Source organism: Oncorhynchus clarkii, chromosome 12 (assembly GCF_045791955.1).
Source record: "Oncorhynchus clarkii lewisi isolate Uvic-CL-2024 chromosome 12, UVic_Ocla_1.0, whole genome shotgun sequence".
NCBI lineage: Eukaryota > Metazoa > Chordata > Actinopteri > Salmoniformes > Salmonidae > Oncorhynchus > Oncorhynchus clarkii.
The window spans coordinates 14,772,558-14,790,456 of record NC_092158.1 but is presented as its reverse complement, the minus strand read 5'-3'; the positions used below and the strand labels follow the sequence as shown (position 1 = coordinate 14,790,456).

The following is a 17,899-nucleotide window of genomic DNA, read 5'->3' as shown; positions in this document are numbered from 1 at the left end:
ACACAAGCATTTGATGTAAAAGAATGGAAAAATATATGGCATTCAAAAAATGACACATTTTACAGAATTCTGAGAAAATGTAACTATAAAAATGTCATCGTCTTGATAATTTACATTATTATAATTAACATCGTTTGATTTAGTTCTCCAATTAGTATCTTCATCAATATGATGACACATTCAAATATCAAGATCTTACCAATGATAATAACTAATTGAACTGAACTCATGTGTGAGAGGTCAAGTGTCCCGCAAGGTGATGGCGTTGTCTGAAGACCTCGTAGATGCATGACTTGAGCCTCTCCTCTCTCGCCCTTGCTGCTGTTGTTTCACCCCAGACCCTGACTCTGTGGCGTCCACCGCCCTCTTGTGGTGGGACCTCATTGTTGCACCAGGTCTGAGGTCAGGCGGAAGGAGACGTTGCATTTGGCACACCAGTTCTGAGCCGTCAGGCAGAGGGGCGAGAGCCGTGAGACGGAGGGGGACAGGAGCACCGGGGATAGGGTAATCTGGGGGTGGGATCAGCCTGTGGTCCTGGTCCAGAGAGCTGCTGGGCTGTATAGAGGGCGCCTCTGTTTCGAAACACCCTGGGCCAGCACCGGTCGGTGGAGATCAGTAGTAAAGGGAGTGATTGAAGTTTAAGCCCTCCCAAGCAGGGGGGTAGTCTGGGGAAAGAAAACAGAGCGTGGGGGCTGGGAGAAGTTACTCCTCCTGTTCTCAGACAGAGACCTGGCTGAAGGCAGAGGTGACAGTCACTACCGGGCTGGATGCTCTGGTTCCTTAGGCTGGATGAAGATCTGAGGTCTTCAGGCCCAGAACCGTGTAAGTGTAGTTGGGTTGCTCTGTCTTTGGTGATGTTGTTCTTGTTGATGTTACTGGACAGGTGACGGGAGACTGGGCTGGGTTGTCTTTTCATGGTCAAAGTACAGTGTCCTGTGTCCAGTGGATCCTGCGTTATCACCAGATGCTGGCTCACTGCACCTGTCCTCCTCTACCTCTGTGCGTTTCCCTATGAGGGAACCTCTAGTCTCAGAGTCCCTGGTGCTGGAAGACCCTGTCTTAATATTATCCATATCCCGGGCTAAGTTATGGAAGTCTGTTGCAGGTTTGCTATCCAGTGGACTTGTTTCTGGACGGCTCTGTTTGAAGGCAGGAGCAGGAAGGGAGTCAGGTTTCACATGGTCAGTGTTGCCTTGACCAGGTTTGGTGCTGTGGCTGTTTGGTTGTCTCTGTGTGCAGAACTCAGTCTCAAAGCATTGGTTACAGTTGGCACATGTGTACGGACCAGTACCTGGTTATAGAGATGGATATGGATTAATATCACTTTATTCTGACAATATTGCTTGACATAAACCTTTGCCAATACTGTTTAAATTGTACAAATGTAATGAATAAATATAGTTTGATGTCCTTATTTATGTATAATTGCAGTCAGTATTAAAATCATAAATTGATATGAATAATGTGTATCTATAATGTAAAAGATCATATTTTATTACTATGTAATAACACATTCATAGAGTATGTAGACACACCTTTGCTTTGTATCTGCAGTGGGTTTAGGAGAAGAAGCTTCGCCAGGTCTTTCCCGTACCACACCAACCGCTCCTCTTCCTTCTGGATCGTCCTGAGGGCCCTAAAGAATTGGTGTCCGTTCTTCACATAGTGCTCCAGGTTCTGTTCTTCAGCGCTCCAGGCTGACTGGACCAGCCGCAGCCACATTGGACCATCAATGCGCTGAGGCGTCTGCCTGTGTAGCCAAATAGAAACGGGTCTCTGTCATACAAAAACAAGTAAAATACACAACTTTACTACCTGAAAGGTTCGATGCATTTCAAACAATGATGCGGGCATGAGAAACTTGCCAACCATTGGTTTGGAACACATTATTTTCAGTCGCACGAATTTGGTACGTGTTCTCACCCTCAAAATGTATGGTGCCGTTCTTCGGTCCATAGACTTGAGAGCAGTGAAGGCGATGCTGTCATAAACGGATGTGTGTTTCAGCTCATACAGTCCAAAAACGGCGTTCTCGGGAACGTCGTAGGAGATGCGGACGCGCGTAAAAATGTCAGTTATCCATCGTTGCTGAGCTCTCGCCTCTGCGTTCCAAAACAGAATATCTGCCTCCAGGGTCTCCTGATAAACATATCATTTATATTATTAGGCTAACAATTGAGAATACATCATTTTAAAATGACTTTGGCAAACGCCAAAGAAACCGTGCGTAAACCACTCTAAATCCAAAACAATACAAAAAAATCGGCGATAAGGTTTGCTCTTCACCTATTTGCACTGTCCTTGCGTGTATTATACAGCGCGCGGTTTCTTGTAGATGCCCACCAACACCTGCAATGGGACTGGTCTACTGGAGGAGCTGGTTTTATAATCTAGTCTAATCTGTACAATGAGATTTGACAGTTCTCCGCTCTTCCTTTATCCTCTTGTTAGCTAGGTTACATGAATGATCTCTGACAATCGGAGAGTGTCGGTGGACAGTCTAAAGAGGTCATGGGTGTCAGGGGCCAGTGTAGAAGAAGCCAATTTCGATTGGATATTGAATTCATGACATTTGGTAAATAGGGACGAAATATAGTGTATTTAGGTGACGGTGGGTGATGTTCTGGTGTGCATGCCCCGAGGCCACGACGACAAACGCGTGTGTGTGCCATAAACGCGCTTTTCTGCGACCTCAGGCGATAGAGAAACCCTGGTTTGATGGATCAGGCCAATGTTGGAATTCACTCTACACAGTATTCTAATGAGTGATGTCCATATTGTCACGTCCACAATGGCATGGACATTAGAATCAGTCGAATTGAAGTTTTCAAACAATACAATGTTTTTGTTCAGTGTGTGGAATTAAATTAAAAGTAATATCCACGTCTTTCTATGGTTTGGCTATAATTCATTTGGTATCAAGCTTCAAATAAAGTTTGGTTGTTGAACTGAAATAGTTACCTAAATTGTTAATTTAACAAAACATGTTGTCACCTGCTGTCTCCCCAACGCTGGTGAGGGAGCGATAGAGGTAAAAAAAATAAAGGTAAAAAAATAAATAGGGTTCGAAGTGTCCGGATATCTTGCGCATGCCCACTTCAGATGGGATGGTACAGTATCCGCGGTGATGCGACCGGCCAAATCATTTTATTCTCTCAATTCAGACAATGTATAGTTAACAACTATGCGAGTGGCAAGGACAATCATCGGTATTTACAAAGACATATGCTAGTAACATGTCGCGTAAAAGTAATGTCAGTTTCTTGTCCATTTTTTCGTTGGAAAATCAGTCAGTCTTGAGCCTTGATTTATCTTGTTTAACATACAAGGAAGCGCATGTAAGGTAGACAGTGAAATGTGCAAAATATAATTGAGAAAATATGATTTTTATCAAGGCAATGATCCTCAACGGACAAGGGATTGTATTTCTTCTTTCCTTTCTAATAAACACATTATTTTGTCAAAGCGAAGAGGCATCTTGCCATGGAGCTTTTGATATTTATTTCGTTTTAGATAGGTAAGTAGCCTCTAAACTAAATGGAAGATGTCGTTGATATGAACGTGACTTCTTGTTCTATTTTTTTTATGTTGAAGTATCTTGTATCAACATAATTCAATAGCATCTATCAGGTGTCAGAGTGCACGCATCAAACATTTTATTATCAAGTTATGTGTGTGAAAAAAACAAATGTGTAACAAGCAGTCAAAATGCTAATGTGAATGGTATTAAAATGACTAATGTTCTTTTTCAGTCTGTATAGTCCTCCTATGGGTTTGTTTGGTTCAGAGAGTTTCATTGTGTGCTCTACAGGTCTGGTAGTGTGTATGATAACTGGGGAGAGATCTATGAGTTTGTGGAGCAGCTCACCAACCGCTTTGTGAGGTAAACTGTCTATGCTCTCAGGTCAAGCTCTCTATGAAGTTAAATTTGCCTTGAACATGTCACTATCCATCAGGACAAAACCCACACAACTCTCTCTCTCCCTCTCTCTCATGATACAAGTTTTCAGTATATTGATTGAATGAGCCCCTTTTATCAATGATTTACCAAGGGCATGTTTTCACAGCTGGAATCAATAGATAAACTGTAGTAAACACGGTCCTGTGAAAGTGGGGCATATCTTTATCGAGCAGAAGCCTAGGCATTTAACATTAAGTAGGTCCACCGAACACTAGGAAACTGCATGCCTGGGATTATTTTTAAACTTAATAATGGGGTACTAAATTTAACTCCACAAAACATTCGGCACATCTGGCTGTGGTGGCAACTGGTGTATAATTGTAGGCTAATGTAGAAAAAAATGGTTAGCCCCAAAGGGTGTGGGGAATAGGGCTAAGTAAAGCTACTGTTAGTGTAGTCTTTTAAATACAAAATGACCAGTCATTGCTGGAGTTAATCTGCTTCTGCATCTTCTTGGGTGTTTAATCCCGTTTATCCCCTTGTGTATCTGTGTTTGTTCTAGTCCAAAGATGAGAGTTTCCTTCATAGTTTTCTCATCTAGAGCGGAGGTGATTCTACCACTAACTGGAGACAGGTACTACTACAGTAAACATATTTCACCTAACGAGACAGCACACACACTCTCTCGCGGTACACATCATCTCTCAGATAATATTGGACCTAAAATGCATATTTCTTGTTCCTTTGTAGGTATGAAATAGAGGAAGGCTTGAAAAAGTTAAGTGAAATCAGACCAGCTGGTGAAACATACATGCACGAAGGAATGAAAGTGGTATGAAGTTTTGATTCATAGCAGTTATATATATTTTTGTAGTTGTACTGTATGTGTTGTCCATTAAAACATGGCTTCCTACATGTAGGCTTCAGAGCAGATAAAGGCCCAGGTCACACGGTCATCCAGCATCATCATCGCTCTGACTGATGGGAAACTGGAGGTCTATCCCTATGAACTGACAGTAGAGGAGGTAATAGACTGTGATGAGCAATAACATAGTACTTACTTTGCTTTGAGTTCTTACTAGTACACAGCTATTTTCCATAAATTCATCTATTGGTCCTCTCTTTTTGTTTCAGGCTAACGCGGCCAGGGAGTTTGGTGCTAGAGTGTACTGTGTCGGTGTGAAGGACTTTGATGAGAGACAGGTATGATTTTGAAGTCTCACTTTATCAATGGTAGGCTGGAGAAGCAGTCACAAACTGCACACAGCCATGCACAAACAGTATCCCTGCTGAAATATTTGTTTACATTGAAATCTGTTGGATAAGCATGCACAATGCTGTAACAGCTGATTGATATTGATAACATAGTGAAAGGAAAATGAGAGTACCAGTTTAATGATTTGATCGTCTGTCCCTCTCAGCGAGCGTTAGCAGTCTGGCCAGGAAGTCCGTTGTACTGTAATCATCTAATAAGATCACGATCGTGCCAGCCCTGCTTCCTGTTATAGTTTCATTACATTAGATGAGAGCCTTGGAAACCAGGCAGGAAAACATCAACAGAGAGACAGAGTAATGTACTGACAATGAGGGAGAGAGTGCTATGTCGTACGTTAGATGTGGGAAGGCAATCTCTCAGATGTTGTGTAACATCATAGAGTATGCTTGCATTCTTATCTCTACAGCTTGTTGACATTGCAGACAGCAAAGACCAAGTATTCCCAGTGCTGGCTGGATTTCATGCACTCAAAACCATTGTGAATTCGGTGAGGTCAGAATAATTACATAGAGCAATATGTCAGAATAAACTTTAAGACACAAACCATGTAATTTACATCATCGTTATTTATATTTTGCACAGATTTTGAAGAAATCCTGCACAGAAATATTCAGTATAGAGCCCACTAATGTTTGTGTGAACGGTATGTTGCAAAGATTTAGTTTGTCGTTATACTGATTAAATGTGATCAATATTGGTTAACATTATTATTAGTTTGTTCCCGAAAATCCTAACATTGTGACCCTCCATAACATTCCAGAATCTTTTAACATTGTGCTGAGAGGATATGATTTCACCCGTGGGAGGAGCCAGGAGGGAGTGATCTGTGTTCTCACAGTCAACCAGAAGACCTACAGTTAGTATACCCTACCACAAGCTCCATAATGCATCACATTCTGCATTCCAATATTGACACACCGACCTACTGTAAGAGTGCAAATTGACAATAACACCCCCTAACCGCTTGTTACATCACATTCATTCATGTATATTACCAGATGCCACAGTCCTTTGTAGTTGTACACCAAACAATGCACTTCAATGCCATTCCTCAGGATTCAATCAATTTCATCATGGAAAGATGTTGGTAACCCTGTTCATTCTGTAGCCATACTAATAGAGTAATGAGGCCATAGAGTGAATGTTGGGGCTCACTATTTTCCCAAACCGGAGAGAACAGAACAGTGTCTTATTTAGTAGCTAGAGAACAGAGACGTCATTCTGTAGCCAGCTGAGTGCATGGAGCTGGTCTCTGTCTCATTGCTTAATATAGAACATAACAAACCATGTCTCTTCACTGAGAGGGCATAGAGATCACACACCCCTCCCTTTCACACTTTCTCTCGCTCCCCACAACCCCTCCCTCTCGCTCTCTCTCTCTTTCCCTCTCCCAGATGAGAGCCCTAGTGTGGTGCAGGATGGCTATCTGTTGTGTCCAGCACCAGTGCTGCATGAAGCCGGACAGTAAGTGCTGCACTTGATTCTCTCCTCGTGGAACTTCCTGTAGCCATAAATGGCCAGTGAGCTACTGAGCGCGTTCAGATGGCCAGATCAAAGGAATGGCATGTTGTCTGTTGGTTGCCGTGAGAGAAGAACCATGCTGAAACCCAAGCTCCACTGTCGAAGACTACACACACTTTCATTCAGGGTGGGCAGTTGGTTCCACGGGTAACGGATCGATTGCTTTATAAAAGCAACAAAATAAAATAATTCAAGTATAAAAATAGAATAGAAGTTTGGTGGAGATTGGAGAATAAATGCGGTTCAGTCCTATTCCATTACAGTTACCTGCCTGGTTTCTTAATAAAATATACAACGAATAGGCTGAACCAATGTGTAGTGGTGAGACACACCAAAATGGTTTGGCATCTTGTCAATTAAACAGTTTTGTACAGGAGGATGTTTTTGTGAGACTTTGTGACCCTGTTAGTGTTTACCCACTGGGCAAAACGCATCGTATCAACTTTGTTTCCACGTCATTTCAACCCCCAAAATCTATGTGATAACGTTGAATCAACGTGTCAATCTGATTGGAAAAGCACAGAAAAAGTAATCAACATGAGGGCAATTTTCTCCCAACTTTTACCCTAAATCCAATGACATGGTGACACTTGTTGTTGATTTCACTTTGAATTCACGTTAGTTGACAACTCAACCAAATGTTAATGAAAACTAGATGTTGAACTGACGTCTGTACCCAGTGGGTACCCACCGTTGACCATGTAATAGTGTTTACCCTGCCACCAGCATGCCTGTTTGCTATGGCACAGTGCCCTGGCATTTCGACGTTTGGTCTGCCAGGCCGATTCATCAATTAAGTTCGACTTGACCTACTTTGTTAGTCTCTATCTCTCTCAGCAATAACATAGAAATGGGCTGGATTTCCTTTCTCTCTCAATAGATCGATAGATGTGCTGATCAGCTTGAACAAGGGTCAGTCCTACATCTCAAGTCCATTCACTATCTACGCTACAGAATGTGTGAGTATCAGTATTACAGACAACGCCAACACTCAAAACAAACAGCCTCACTCCATTGACATTCAGTTTGGTCTGATTTGGTCAGTTTGATAAACCACAGCCTTCAGCCAATCAGCATTCAGGGCTTGAAACACCCAGTTTATCAAGTAGTATATATTATATTTATGTTTGGTATAAAGTAATCTGTTGAAGTCTGTGTTGCGTACCAGGCTGCTTTGTTTACCATTCAGACTCAATGAGGGATTCAGATCAAATTTATATTCCACAAGAGGGAAATGAACTTGGTCATGTGCTTAAAAAGATGGTACATAAAACATGAAAACACACAAACTACACAATAGAATTCATTCAGAGTGCTATAGCTACACATTTAAAGTGACAGTGTCTCCTGATGCAGTCTGATGGGACAGTGGTGCTCGTGCTGGTCTTGGTCCTCCTCCTGTTACTGGCTCTGGTTCTGCTGTGGTGGTTCTGGCCGCTCTGCTGCACTATTGTGAGTGGTTCAACACAGCACTTTTCCCATTGAAAAATAGAAAGAGTATGAGTGAATCAGTTAAAATGGTTGTTGGTTGATAGTATATAGTAATAGAAGAAGGCTTCTATTTGACAGGTGATCAAGGATCCCCCTCCCTGTCGCCCCCCTCCTCCCCCTCCTCCACCAGTACCTGTGAGTGAACTGCTTAGATTCTTAAGACTGTTGTTTAAATCAACATGAATGTCAGTTCATTCAGCTCTTCACAGGGTTAATGCAGTGGTTTCGCTGTGTCTCCTCCAATAGGAGCCTGAGGAGGACCCTCTACCAAAGAGGAAGTGGCCCATGGTGGATGCATCCTATTATGGGGGCAGAGGTATCGGAGGAATGAAACGCATGGAGGTACGTCAGAATGAGTATTACCCCATTCAACCCCATCTATTCGGGCTGCACTATATCTTGACTGTGAGTTGTGTTACTTTATTTTGAGTGATGTTAGTAACTCTAAAGGTCTGAATGGTTATTTTGTGCTACAAAAAAAGACATAAACAGTATAAAATGCAAGGTGAACTGTATAAAAGAACCTAATGTAAAGTGTGTATTAGGTTCGATGGGGAGAGAAGGGTTCCACGGAGGAAGGTGCACGGCTAGAGAAAGCTAAGAACGCAGTGGTCACAATGGTGGAAGAGGAGGTGGATGAAACCATTGGAAGAAAACCAATGCCTCAGAGTCCACACCCCACCTATCACATCCCAGAACAGTCCAGATGGTACACACCCATCAAGGTCAGTTCGGATGCTTTCAAACCCAGTTGACAATGGCAGTCAGTAACTGACTTGATATCTTTAATATTTTTTACTGGTTTCATCATATCTTTGTTTAGACTGGTTTCATCACCACAATTCTCATTGTTTCTTTCTCTCAGGGGCGTTTTGATGCTCTAGTAGCATTACTCAGGCGCCAGTATGATCGAGTTGCTGTCATGAGACCAACAGCACAGGACAGGGTAAGGTACCCCCTTTGTTTTCAGATTACTTCCTGAATTGACTGAATTTAAATGGAATTGACCAAACCCTGACTGCAACAAAAGAAAGAGAAAGGAAGAGAGAGAAAGAGAGAGAAGAAGAGAAAGAGAGAGAACAGAAGAGAAAGAGAGAGAAGAGAAAGAGAGAGAACAGAAGAGAAAGAGAGAGAACAGAAGAGAAAGAGAACGAGAGAAAGAGAAAGAGAGAGAACAGAAGAGAAAGAGAACGAGAGAAAGAGAAAGAGAGAGAAAAGAGAAAGAGAGAGAACAGAAGAGAAAGAGAACGAGAGAAAGAGAACGAGAGAAAGAGAAAGAGAGAGAAAAGAGAAAGAGAGAGAACAGAAGAGAAAGAGAACGAGAGAAAGAGAAAGAGAGAAAGAGAAAGAGAGAGAAAAGAGAAAGAGAGAAAAGAAGACTGAGCTCTCTGTTTGGTCATTGTCATTCAGTTTTCACACGTTAGTAACCTTGTCTAGCTCATCAGTGGTGAGGGGTAGTAAAGGGAGAGAAAGAAAATCTAGAAGGTTAGTTATGACTCTCCACTGAGAGAAGAGGATGGATGTCCATGTTGGTGTGACTGGCCACCCTGACCCTTAATGTCTACAGTGCATTAGGAAAGTATTCGTTCCACTTGACTTTTTCCACATTGTTACGTTACAACGTTGTTCTAAAATGGATTAATTAAAAATATATATTTTGTGAAGCGCACCAGTCCCTCCTGCAGCAAAGCACCCCCACAACATCATGCTGCCACCCCTGTGCTTCACGGTTGGGATGGCGTTCTTCGGCTTGCAAGCCTCCCCCTTTTCCTCCAAACATAACGATGGTCATTATGGCCAAAGAGTTCTATTTTTGTTTCATCAAACCAGAGGACATTTCTCCAAAAAGTACGATCTTTGTCCCCATGTGCAGTTGCAAACTGTAGTCAGGCTTTTTTATGGTGGTTTAGGAGCAGTGGTTTCTTCCTTGCTGAGCGGCCTTCAGGTTATGTCGATATAAGACTCGTTTTACTGTGTAAAACTGTATACCTTTGTACCTGTTTCCTCCAGCATCTTCACAAGGTCCTTTGCTGTTGTTCTGGGATTGATTTTCACTTTTCGCACCAAAGTACGTTCACCTCTAACAGACAGAATGCATCTCCTTCCTGAGTGGTATGACAGCTGCGTGGTCCCATGGTGTTTATACTTGCGTGCTATTGTTTGTACAGATGAACGTGATACCTTCAGGCGTTTGGAAATTGCTCCCAAGGATGAACCAGACTTGTGGAGGTCTACAATTTTCTTTCTGAGGTCTTGGCTGATTTCTTTTGATTTTCCCATGATGTCAAGAAAAGAGGCACTGAGTTTGAAGGTAGGCCTTGAAATACATCCATAGGTACATCTCCAATTGACTCAAATGATGTCAATTTGTCTACCAGAAGCTTCTAAAGCCATGACATCATTTTCTGGAATTTATCCAAGCTGTTTAATGGCACAGTCAACTTAGTGTATGTAAACTTCTGACCCACTGGAATTGCGATACAGTGAATTATAAGTGAAATAATCTGTCTGTAAACAATTGTTGGAAAAATGACTTGTGTCATGCACAAAGTAGATGTCGTAACTGACTTGCCAAAACTATAGTTTGTTAACAAGACATTTGTGGAGTGGTTGAAAAACAAGTTTTAATGACTCCAACCTAAGTGTATGTAAACTTCCGACTTCAACTGTATGAAGAGCAGGTAATCAAGGAGGTGATGGAGTCCAGGTGAGTCTCATTATGCATGTAATGCTGTAACGCTTATGTAACGCTTATGCACGTGACAGGTGTGCGCCCTAACGAGCAGCCTGGTGACCTAGAGGCCGGAGAGGGAGCACACGTGACAGACTGTATTTGGGGAGTTTCTCCCATTCTTCTCTGCAGATCCTCTCAAGCTCTGTCAGGTTGTTTGGGGAGCGTCGCTGCACAGCTATTTTCAGGTCTCTCCAGAGATGTTAGATAGGGTTCGGGCTTTGGCTCGGCCACTCAAGGACATTCAGAGACTTGTCCCGAAGCCACTCCTGCATTGTCTTGGTTGTGTGCTTTGGGTTGTTGTCATATTGGAAGGTGAACCTTTGCCCCAGTCTGAGGTCCTGATTGCTCTGTAGCAGATTTTCATCAAGGATCTCTCTTTACTTTGCTCCATTAATCTTTCCCTCGATCCTGACTAGTCTCCCAGTCCTTGACTCTGAAAAACATCCCCACAGCATGATGCTACCACCACCACCACCGTGCCAGGTTTCCTCCAGATGTACCACTTGGCATTCTGGCCAAAGAGTTCAATCTTGGTTTCATCTGACCAGAGAATCTTGTTTGTCATGGTCTGAGAGTCCTTTAGGTGCGTTTTGGCAAACTCCAAGCGGGCTGTCATGTGCCTTTTACTGAGGAGTGGCTTCTGATGTCCACTCTCCCAATTACTCAGTTTGGCCAGGTGACCAGCTCTCGGAAGAGTCTTGGTGGTTCCAAACTTCTTCATTTTTATGAATGAAGGAGGGCACTGTGTTGTTGGAGTCCTTCAATGCTGCAGACATTTTTTGTTACCCTTCCCAAGATCTGTGCCTCGACACAATCCTGTCTCGGAGCTCTACGGACAATTCCTTCAACCTCATGGCTTGGTTTTTGTTCTGACACTGTCAACTGTGTGCCTTTCCAAATCCAATCAATTGAATTTACCACAGGTGGACTCCAATCAAGTTGAAGAAAAATCTCAAAGGATGATCAGTGGAAACAGGATGCACCTCAATTTCGAGTCTCATAGCAAAGTGTGTTAACATTTATGTAAATAAGGTATCTGTTTTTTATTTTTAATACATTTGCAAACATTTCTAAAAACCAGTTTTCACTTCGTCATTATGAAGTATTGTGTATAAATTGATGAGGAAAAACAATTATTTAATCAATTTTATAATAAGGCTGTAAAGTAACAAAATGTGGAAAAAGTCAAGGGGTCTGAATACTTTCCGAATGCATTGTATTATCACTATTATGTGAGGCCTCTGCCCTGTCACAGTTAGTAAACGAAGATGGGAGGATGTCATACTGTGTTATTATACTCTGTCACGCTGTGTTCGTGTACTCTGTCACGCTGTGTTCGTGTACTCTGTCACGCTGTGTTCGTGTACTCTGTCACACCGTGTTCGTGTACTCTGTCACACCGTGTTCGTGTACTCTGTCACGCTGTGTTCGTGTACTCTGTCACGCTGTGTTCGTGTAATACGTGTTAATTAAGACACTGGTCATTCATACTATTGTCCTGTCATTATAGACCAGACACTCTAGGTAAGTGCAGGATGCTGGTCATCGTCTTTCCATTAGTAAGGGAGGTAGGGTCTGTCTGGGGTGTCAGTTCATGTGATAATACTATACTGAATTTATTCTGAATTACTACACTACATTTACTATAACAACCTTTTGAAATAAATGTTTTATTTCATGGTTATGGTTTTGTAAGTTACAGGTAATTTGAGGTCAAATGTAACTTATTATTATGGTGCCAGATTTAGGTTTCAACTTAAAACTGCAACCAAAATGTACTATTTCAAGCAAAACTCTGTAAAACATCTTGGCTTCAATAAGTAATTGATAAATGTGAACACTGAACAGCCATACTAGCTGTAAGCATGCGTTTAACCATGCACCAGTTCCTTTTCCTGGTGTGTGGCTATAGGAGGGCTGGTACTTACAGTGGCTTGCGAAAGTATTCAACCCGCTTGGCATTTTTCCTATTTTGTTGCCTTACAACCTGGAATTAAAATGGATTTTGGGGGGGTTTGTATCATTTGATTTCCACAACATGCCTAATACTTTGATGATGCTAAATATTTTGGATTGTGAAACAAACAAGAAATAAGACAGAAAAACAGAAAACTTGAGTGTGCGAAACTATTCAACCCCCCAAAGTCAATACTTTGTAGAGCCACCTTTTGCAGCAATTACAGCTGCAAGTCTCTTGGGGTATGTCTCTATAAGCTTGGCACATCTAGCCACTGGGATTTTTGCCCATTCTTCAAGGCAAAACTGCTCCAGCTCCTTCAAGTTGGATGGGTTCCGCAGGTGTACAGCAATCTTTAAGTCATACCACAGATTCTCAATTGGATTGAGGTCTGGGCTTTGACTAGGCCATTCCAAGACATTTAAAAGTTTACCTTAAACCACTCAAGTGTTGCTTTTGCAGTATGCTTAGGGTCATTGTCCTGCTGGAAGGTGAACCTCCGTCCCAGTCTCATATCTCTGGAAGACTGAAACATGTTTCCCTCAAGAATTTCCCTCTATTTAGCACCATCCATCATTCCTTAAATTCTGACCAGTTTCCCAGTCCCTGCCGATGAAAACATCCCCACAGAATGATGCTGCCACCACCATGCTTCACTCTGGGGATGGTGTTCTCGGGGTGCTGCTGGTACACTCTGTTTATCAAATATACATAGTCACTTTAACTATACATTCATGTACATAGTACCTCAATTGGGACGACCAACCAGTGCTCCCACACATTGGCTAACCGGGCTGCATTGTGTCCCGCCACCCACCAACCCCTCTTTTATACCTCTGCTACTCTCTGTTCATCATATATGCATTGTCACTTTAACCATATCTACATGTACGGTACATACTACCTCAATCAGCCTGACTAACCAGTGTCTGTATGTATTCTCACTGCTTTTATAGCCTCGCTACTGTATATAGCCTGTCTTTTTACTGTTGTTTTATTTCTTTACTTACCTATTGTTCACCTAACACCTTTTTTGCACTATTGGTTAGAGCCTGTAAGTAAGCATTTCACTGTAAGGTCCACTGTAAGGTCCTGTTGTATTCGGCGCACGTGACAAATAAACTTTGATTTGATGAAAGGTGTTGGGGTTTGCGCCAGACATAGCGTTTTCCTTGATAGCCAAAAAGCTCAATTTTAGTCTCATCTGACCAGAGTACCTTCTTCCATATGTTTGGGGAGTCTCCCACGTGCCTTTTGGCGAACACCAAATGTGTTTGCTAATTTTTTTCCTTTAATCAATGGCTTTTTTCTGGACACTCTTCTGTAAAGCCCAGCTCTGTGGAGTGTACTGGCTTAACGGGGTCCTATGGACAGATACTCCAATCTCCGCTGTGGAGCTTTGCAGCTCCTTCACGGTTATCTTTGGTCTCTTTGTTGCCTCTCTGATTAATGCCCTCTTTGCCTGGTCTGTGAGTTTTGGCATGTTTGTTGTGGTGCCATATTCTTTCCATTTTTTAATAATCGATTTAATGGTGCTCTGTGGGATGTTCAAAGTCTCCTTTGTCTTCATGGTGCCGCTTGCTTGGTGGTGCCCCTTGCTTAGTGTTGTTGCAGACTCTAGGGCCTTTCAGTGTATATATACTGAGGTGTATATAGGTGTATATATACAGGTGTATGTATACTGAGATCATGTGACAGATCATGTGACACTTAGATTGCACACAGGTGGACTTTATTTAACTAATTATGTGATTTTTGAAGGTAATTGGTTGCACCAGATCTTATTTAGGAGCTTCACAGCAAAGGGGGTGAATACATATGCACGCATCACTTTTCAGTTTTTTATTTTATTTTTTATTTTAAACAAGTTATAATTTTTTTCATTTCACTTCACCAATTTGGACTATTTTGTGTATGTCCATTACATGAAATCCAAATAAAAATCCATTTAAATTACAGGTTGTAATGCAAGAAAATAGGAAAAACACCAAGGGGGAAGAATACTTTTGCATGGCACTGTACCTGCTCTATACTCGCCTGGGATAACGATGGGGGCTCCCTTCTTGACCGAATGGGAGTGGCTGTCTGTTCAGCCAGTTATGCTCTCATGCTTGATTGGCTAAAATTGATGTTGTGTCAATGCGCCGGCCCATTCACCATCTCCTCCTTACCCATTACGGGCTGCCTCAATTGAGTTTAATTATGATATATTATTGTAAATACCAACTCTGCATTGTTCAAAAATGTCCATGATATGCCACGTATATAGCGACTCCCATTAGGATCTCATTTTGTAACTGATGTACCTTATTTATCTGAGAAACAAGTCCATGCATGGTGGGGAGAATGGGTAGATGCAGCCATGCACTATTATGAGGATTGGGCTGATATGGAGGTGGTGCTGGGGAGGTGTATGCTAAGGAAGTACTGCTGTACATTTTCTAATAAGTGTAGAATACAATAGGTACATTTAAGCCTAACTGCTCTCTATTGTAAAAAATGATGTGTTCTTAATACTTAAGAACTTACTTACCTGGTAAAGTGAAAGGTTTAAATGGAATAAATAATCTGCATTTTGTTTTGTTTCAGGGGCGCTGTATGAATTTCACCCGAGTTCCCAATCATTAGGTCAAACACACCATAATCTGTGGACTATGAGGCTATGGAGAGAACAGGAGCCCGTAGCCGTGGGAAGAATGGGTGCTGAGGGTGCTCTCGGCCCCCTGACAAAAAAAACATATATAAAACATTTATTAAAACATATTTTATGTTTATTTAAATATATATATTTTTAAACTTCACAAAAGTAGTACACTGGGGCTTTACTAGTCCTGGATTTGCGGACCGATATAGCCGTCTGTATCAGCACCCCCACCCTCAAACTACTTCCTGCGGCTATGCAGGAGCCTATGGACAACATACCTAAAACATCCAACTGTAAATGTGCCTCTCCTAGGACTTATTATTTAACATGTATTTATCTGGGATAAAACAAGGCTGTTCAGTAGCATTCAACAATGTTAGCTTGCTTACTTGCTATAAAATCCTCATGTCACCGTTTCATTTGTCAGGAGTCATTCAAGTTCATGTCTGTTTATTGGTCATATAAACATGATATACGTGGATATACAACTAAATACTTAACTTACAGTTTCACCTCGACAATAAAACAACAATCGTAAGTAATTAAGTGAATAAAAGAGTACTAAAAATACAGCTCAGTGAATTAAAAAAAAATGGATACAAAATGTTGACATTTTTTGTACACAGTGTATTTCTCTTATTTTTTATTCAAGTTCTGCTGTTTCAAATGTGGTTTTCTAAATAAAGATATTTTTCAACATTGTGTGGAAAGATTGTAAGGGTTTCACTTTCAAGTCAAACTACAACAGGGTCATATTTTTCACAAGCTGCAGGCCTAATCTCATTCATGTTGCTAAATGCTATAATACAAATCACATTGTTTATCTAATCCCCTTGACCTAATGCTTATTGTACATAAACACCCTGCTTCGGTTTCCAGGCCCCGAGGACAAACAGAACAAGAGAGAATAATGTCAGATCTGCATTTTATTTTCTAGAGGAGGTATTTAGGGGAAAGACTATTATAATTGCAGAATGCAATGGGCTTGATACACATCACTTGCATGTAAAATCCAATGGGAATCCCAAAATAATTGATTTACATGATAAAAATGTACATAAATAAACAGTACACCTACTCCTACATTTTCATCAGTCTATGTGGCTACTTATTTTCCCATCAATGTAGCTGCCTATGATGTGATCATAAAATATGGTGAATTTGCTTATCTACAGTACCAGTCAAAAGTTTGGACACACCTCAAGGGTTTTCCTTTATTTGTACTATTTTCTACATTGTAGAATAATAGCAAATACATCAAAACTATGAAATAACACATATGGAATCATGTAGTAACCCCAAAAAGTGTCTTAACAAATCAAAATATATTTAAAATGTTTGATTTTTCAAAGTAGCCACCCTTTGCCTTGATGACAGCTTTGAACACTCTTGGCATTCTCTCAACCAGGAATGTTTTTCCAATAGTCTTGAAGGAGTTCCCACATATGCTGGGCACCTGATGGCTGATTTTCCTTCACTCTGCGGTCCAACTCATCCCAAACATCTCAATTGCGTTGCGGTCGGGTGATTGTGGAGGCCAGGTTATCTGATGCAGCACTCCATCACTCTCCTTCTTGGTCAAATAGCCCTTACACAGCCTGGAGATTTGTTGGGACATTGTCGTGTTGAAAAACAAATGATAGTCCCACTAAGCGCAAACCAGAAGGGATGGCGTATCGCTGCAGAATGCTGTGGGAGCCATGCTGGTTAAGTGTGCCTTGAATTCTAAAAATATCACTGACAGTGGCACCCGCAAAGCACACACACACCAGCACAACTCCTCCTCCATGCTTCACGGTGGAAACCACACATGCAGAGATCATCCGTTCACCTACTCTGCATCTCACAAAGACACAGCGGTTGGAACCAAAAATCTCCAATTTGGAATCACCAGACCAAAGGACAGATGTCCAAATCAAATCAAATGTATTTATATAGCCCTTCGTACATCAGCTGATATCTCAAAGTGCTGTACAGAAACCCAGCCTAAAACCTCAAACAGCAAGCAATGCAGGTGTAGAAGCACGGTGGCTAGGAAAAACGCCCTAGAAAGGCCAAAACCTAGGAAGAAACCTAGAGCGGAACCAGGCTATGAGGGGTGGCCAGTTCTCTTCTGGCTGTGCCAGGTGGAGATTATAACAGAACATGGCCAAGATGTTCAAATGTTCATAAATGACCAGCATGGTCAAATAATAATAATCACAGTAGTTGTCGAGGGTGCAGCAAGTCAGCACCTCAGGAGTAAATTTCAGTTGGCTTTTCATAGCCGATCATTAAAACTATCTCTACCACTCCTGCTGTCTCTAGAGAGTTGAAAATAGCAGGTCTGGGACAGGTAGCAGGTCCGGTGAACAGGTCAGGATTCCATAGCCGCA

At 41.7% G+C, this 17,899-nt stretch overlaps 1 protein-coding gene and 1 pseudogene across 3 annotated transcripts; one reads left to right on the top strand and one right to left on the bottom strand.

The window, feature by feature from the left end:
* Positions 1-9: 9 nt before the first annotated feature.
* LOC139421825 (PR domain zinc finger protein 8-like) lies at positions 10-2,145 on the bottom strand (annotated as a pseudogene).
* Positions 2,146-3,095: 950 nt separating this feature from the next.
* On the top strand, positions 3,096-16,234 carry LOC139422745 (anthrax toxin receptor 2-like). Of its 3 annotated transcripts, XM_071174063.1 has the most exons (17): positions 3,096-3,517; positions 3,812-3,883; positions 4,464-4,535; positions 4,652-4,733; positions 4,822-4,926; positions 5,036-5,104; positions 5,584-5,664; positions 5,760-5,820; positions 5,938-6,033; positions 6,572-6,641; positions 7,579-7,657; positions 8,055-8,150; positions 8,268-8,324; positions 8,436-8,531; positions 8,735-8,914; positions 9,055-9,135; positions 15,470-16,234. In XM_071174063.1, exons 1-17 carry the CDS (start codon positions 3,381-3,383, stop codon positions 15,506-15,508), a joined length of 1,473 nt encoding a protein of 490 aa, XP_071030164.1. In that variant the 5' UTR covers positions 3,096-3,380; the 3' UTR covers positions 15,509-16,234. The 3 variants fall into 3 exon arrangements, with proteins under 3 accessions (XP_071030164.1, XP_071030166.1, XP_071030165.1); XM_071174065.1 differs by lacking the exons at positions 3,096-3,517; positions 3,812-3,883 and adding an exon at positions 4,137-4,156 and having other exon boundaries at positions 15,470-16,225; XM_071174064.1 differs by lacking the exons at positions 3,096-3,517; positions 3,812-3,883 and adding an exon at positions 4,166-4,217 and having other exon boundaries at positions 15,470-16,225.
* Positions 16,235-17,899: the final 1,665 nt, after the last annotated feature.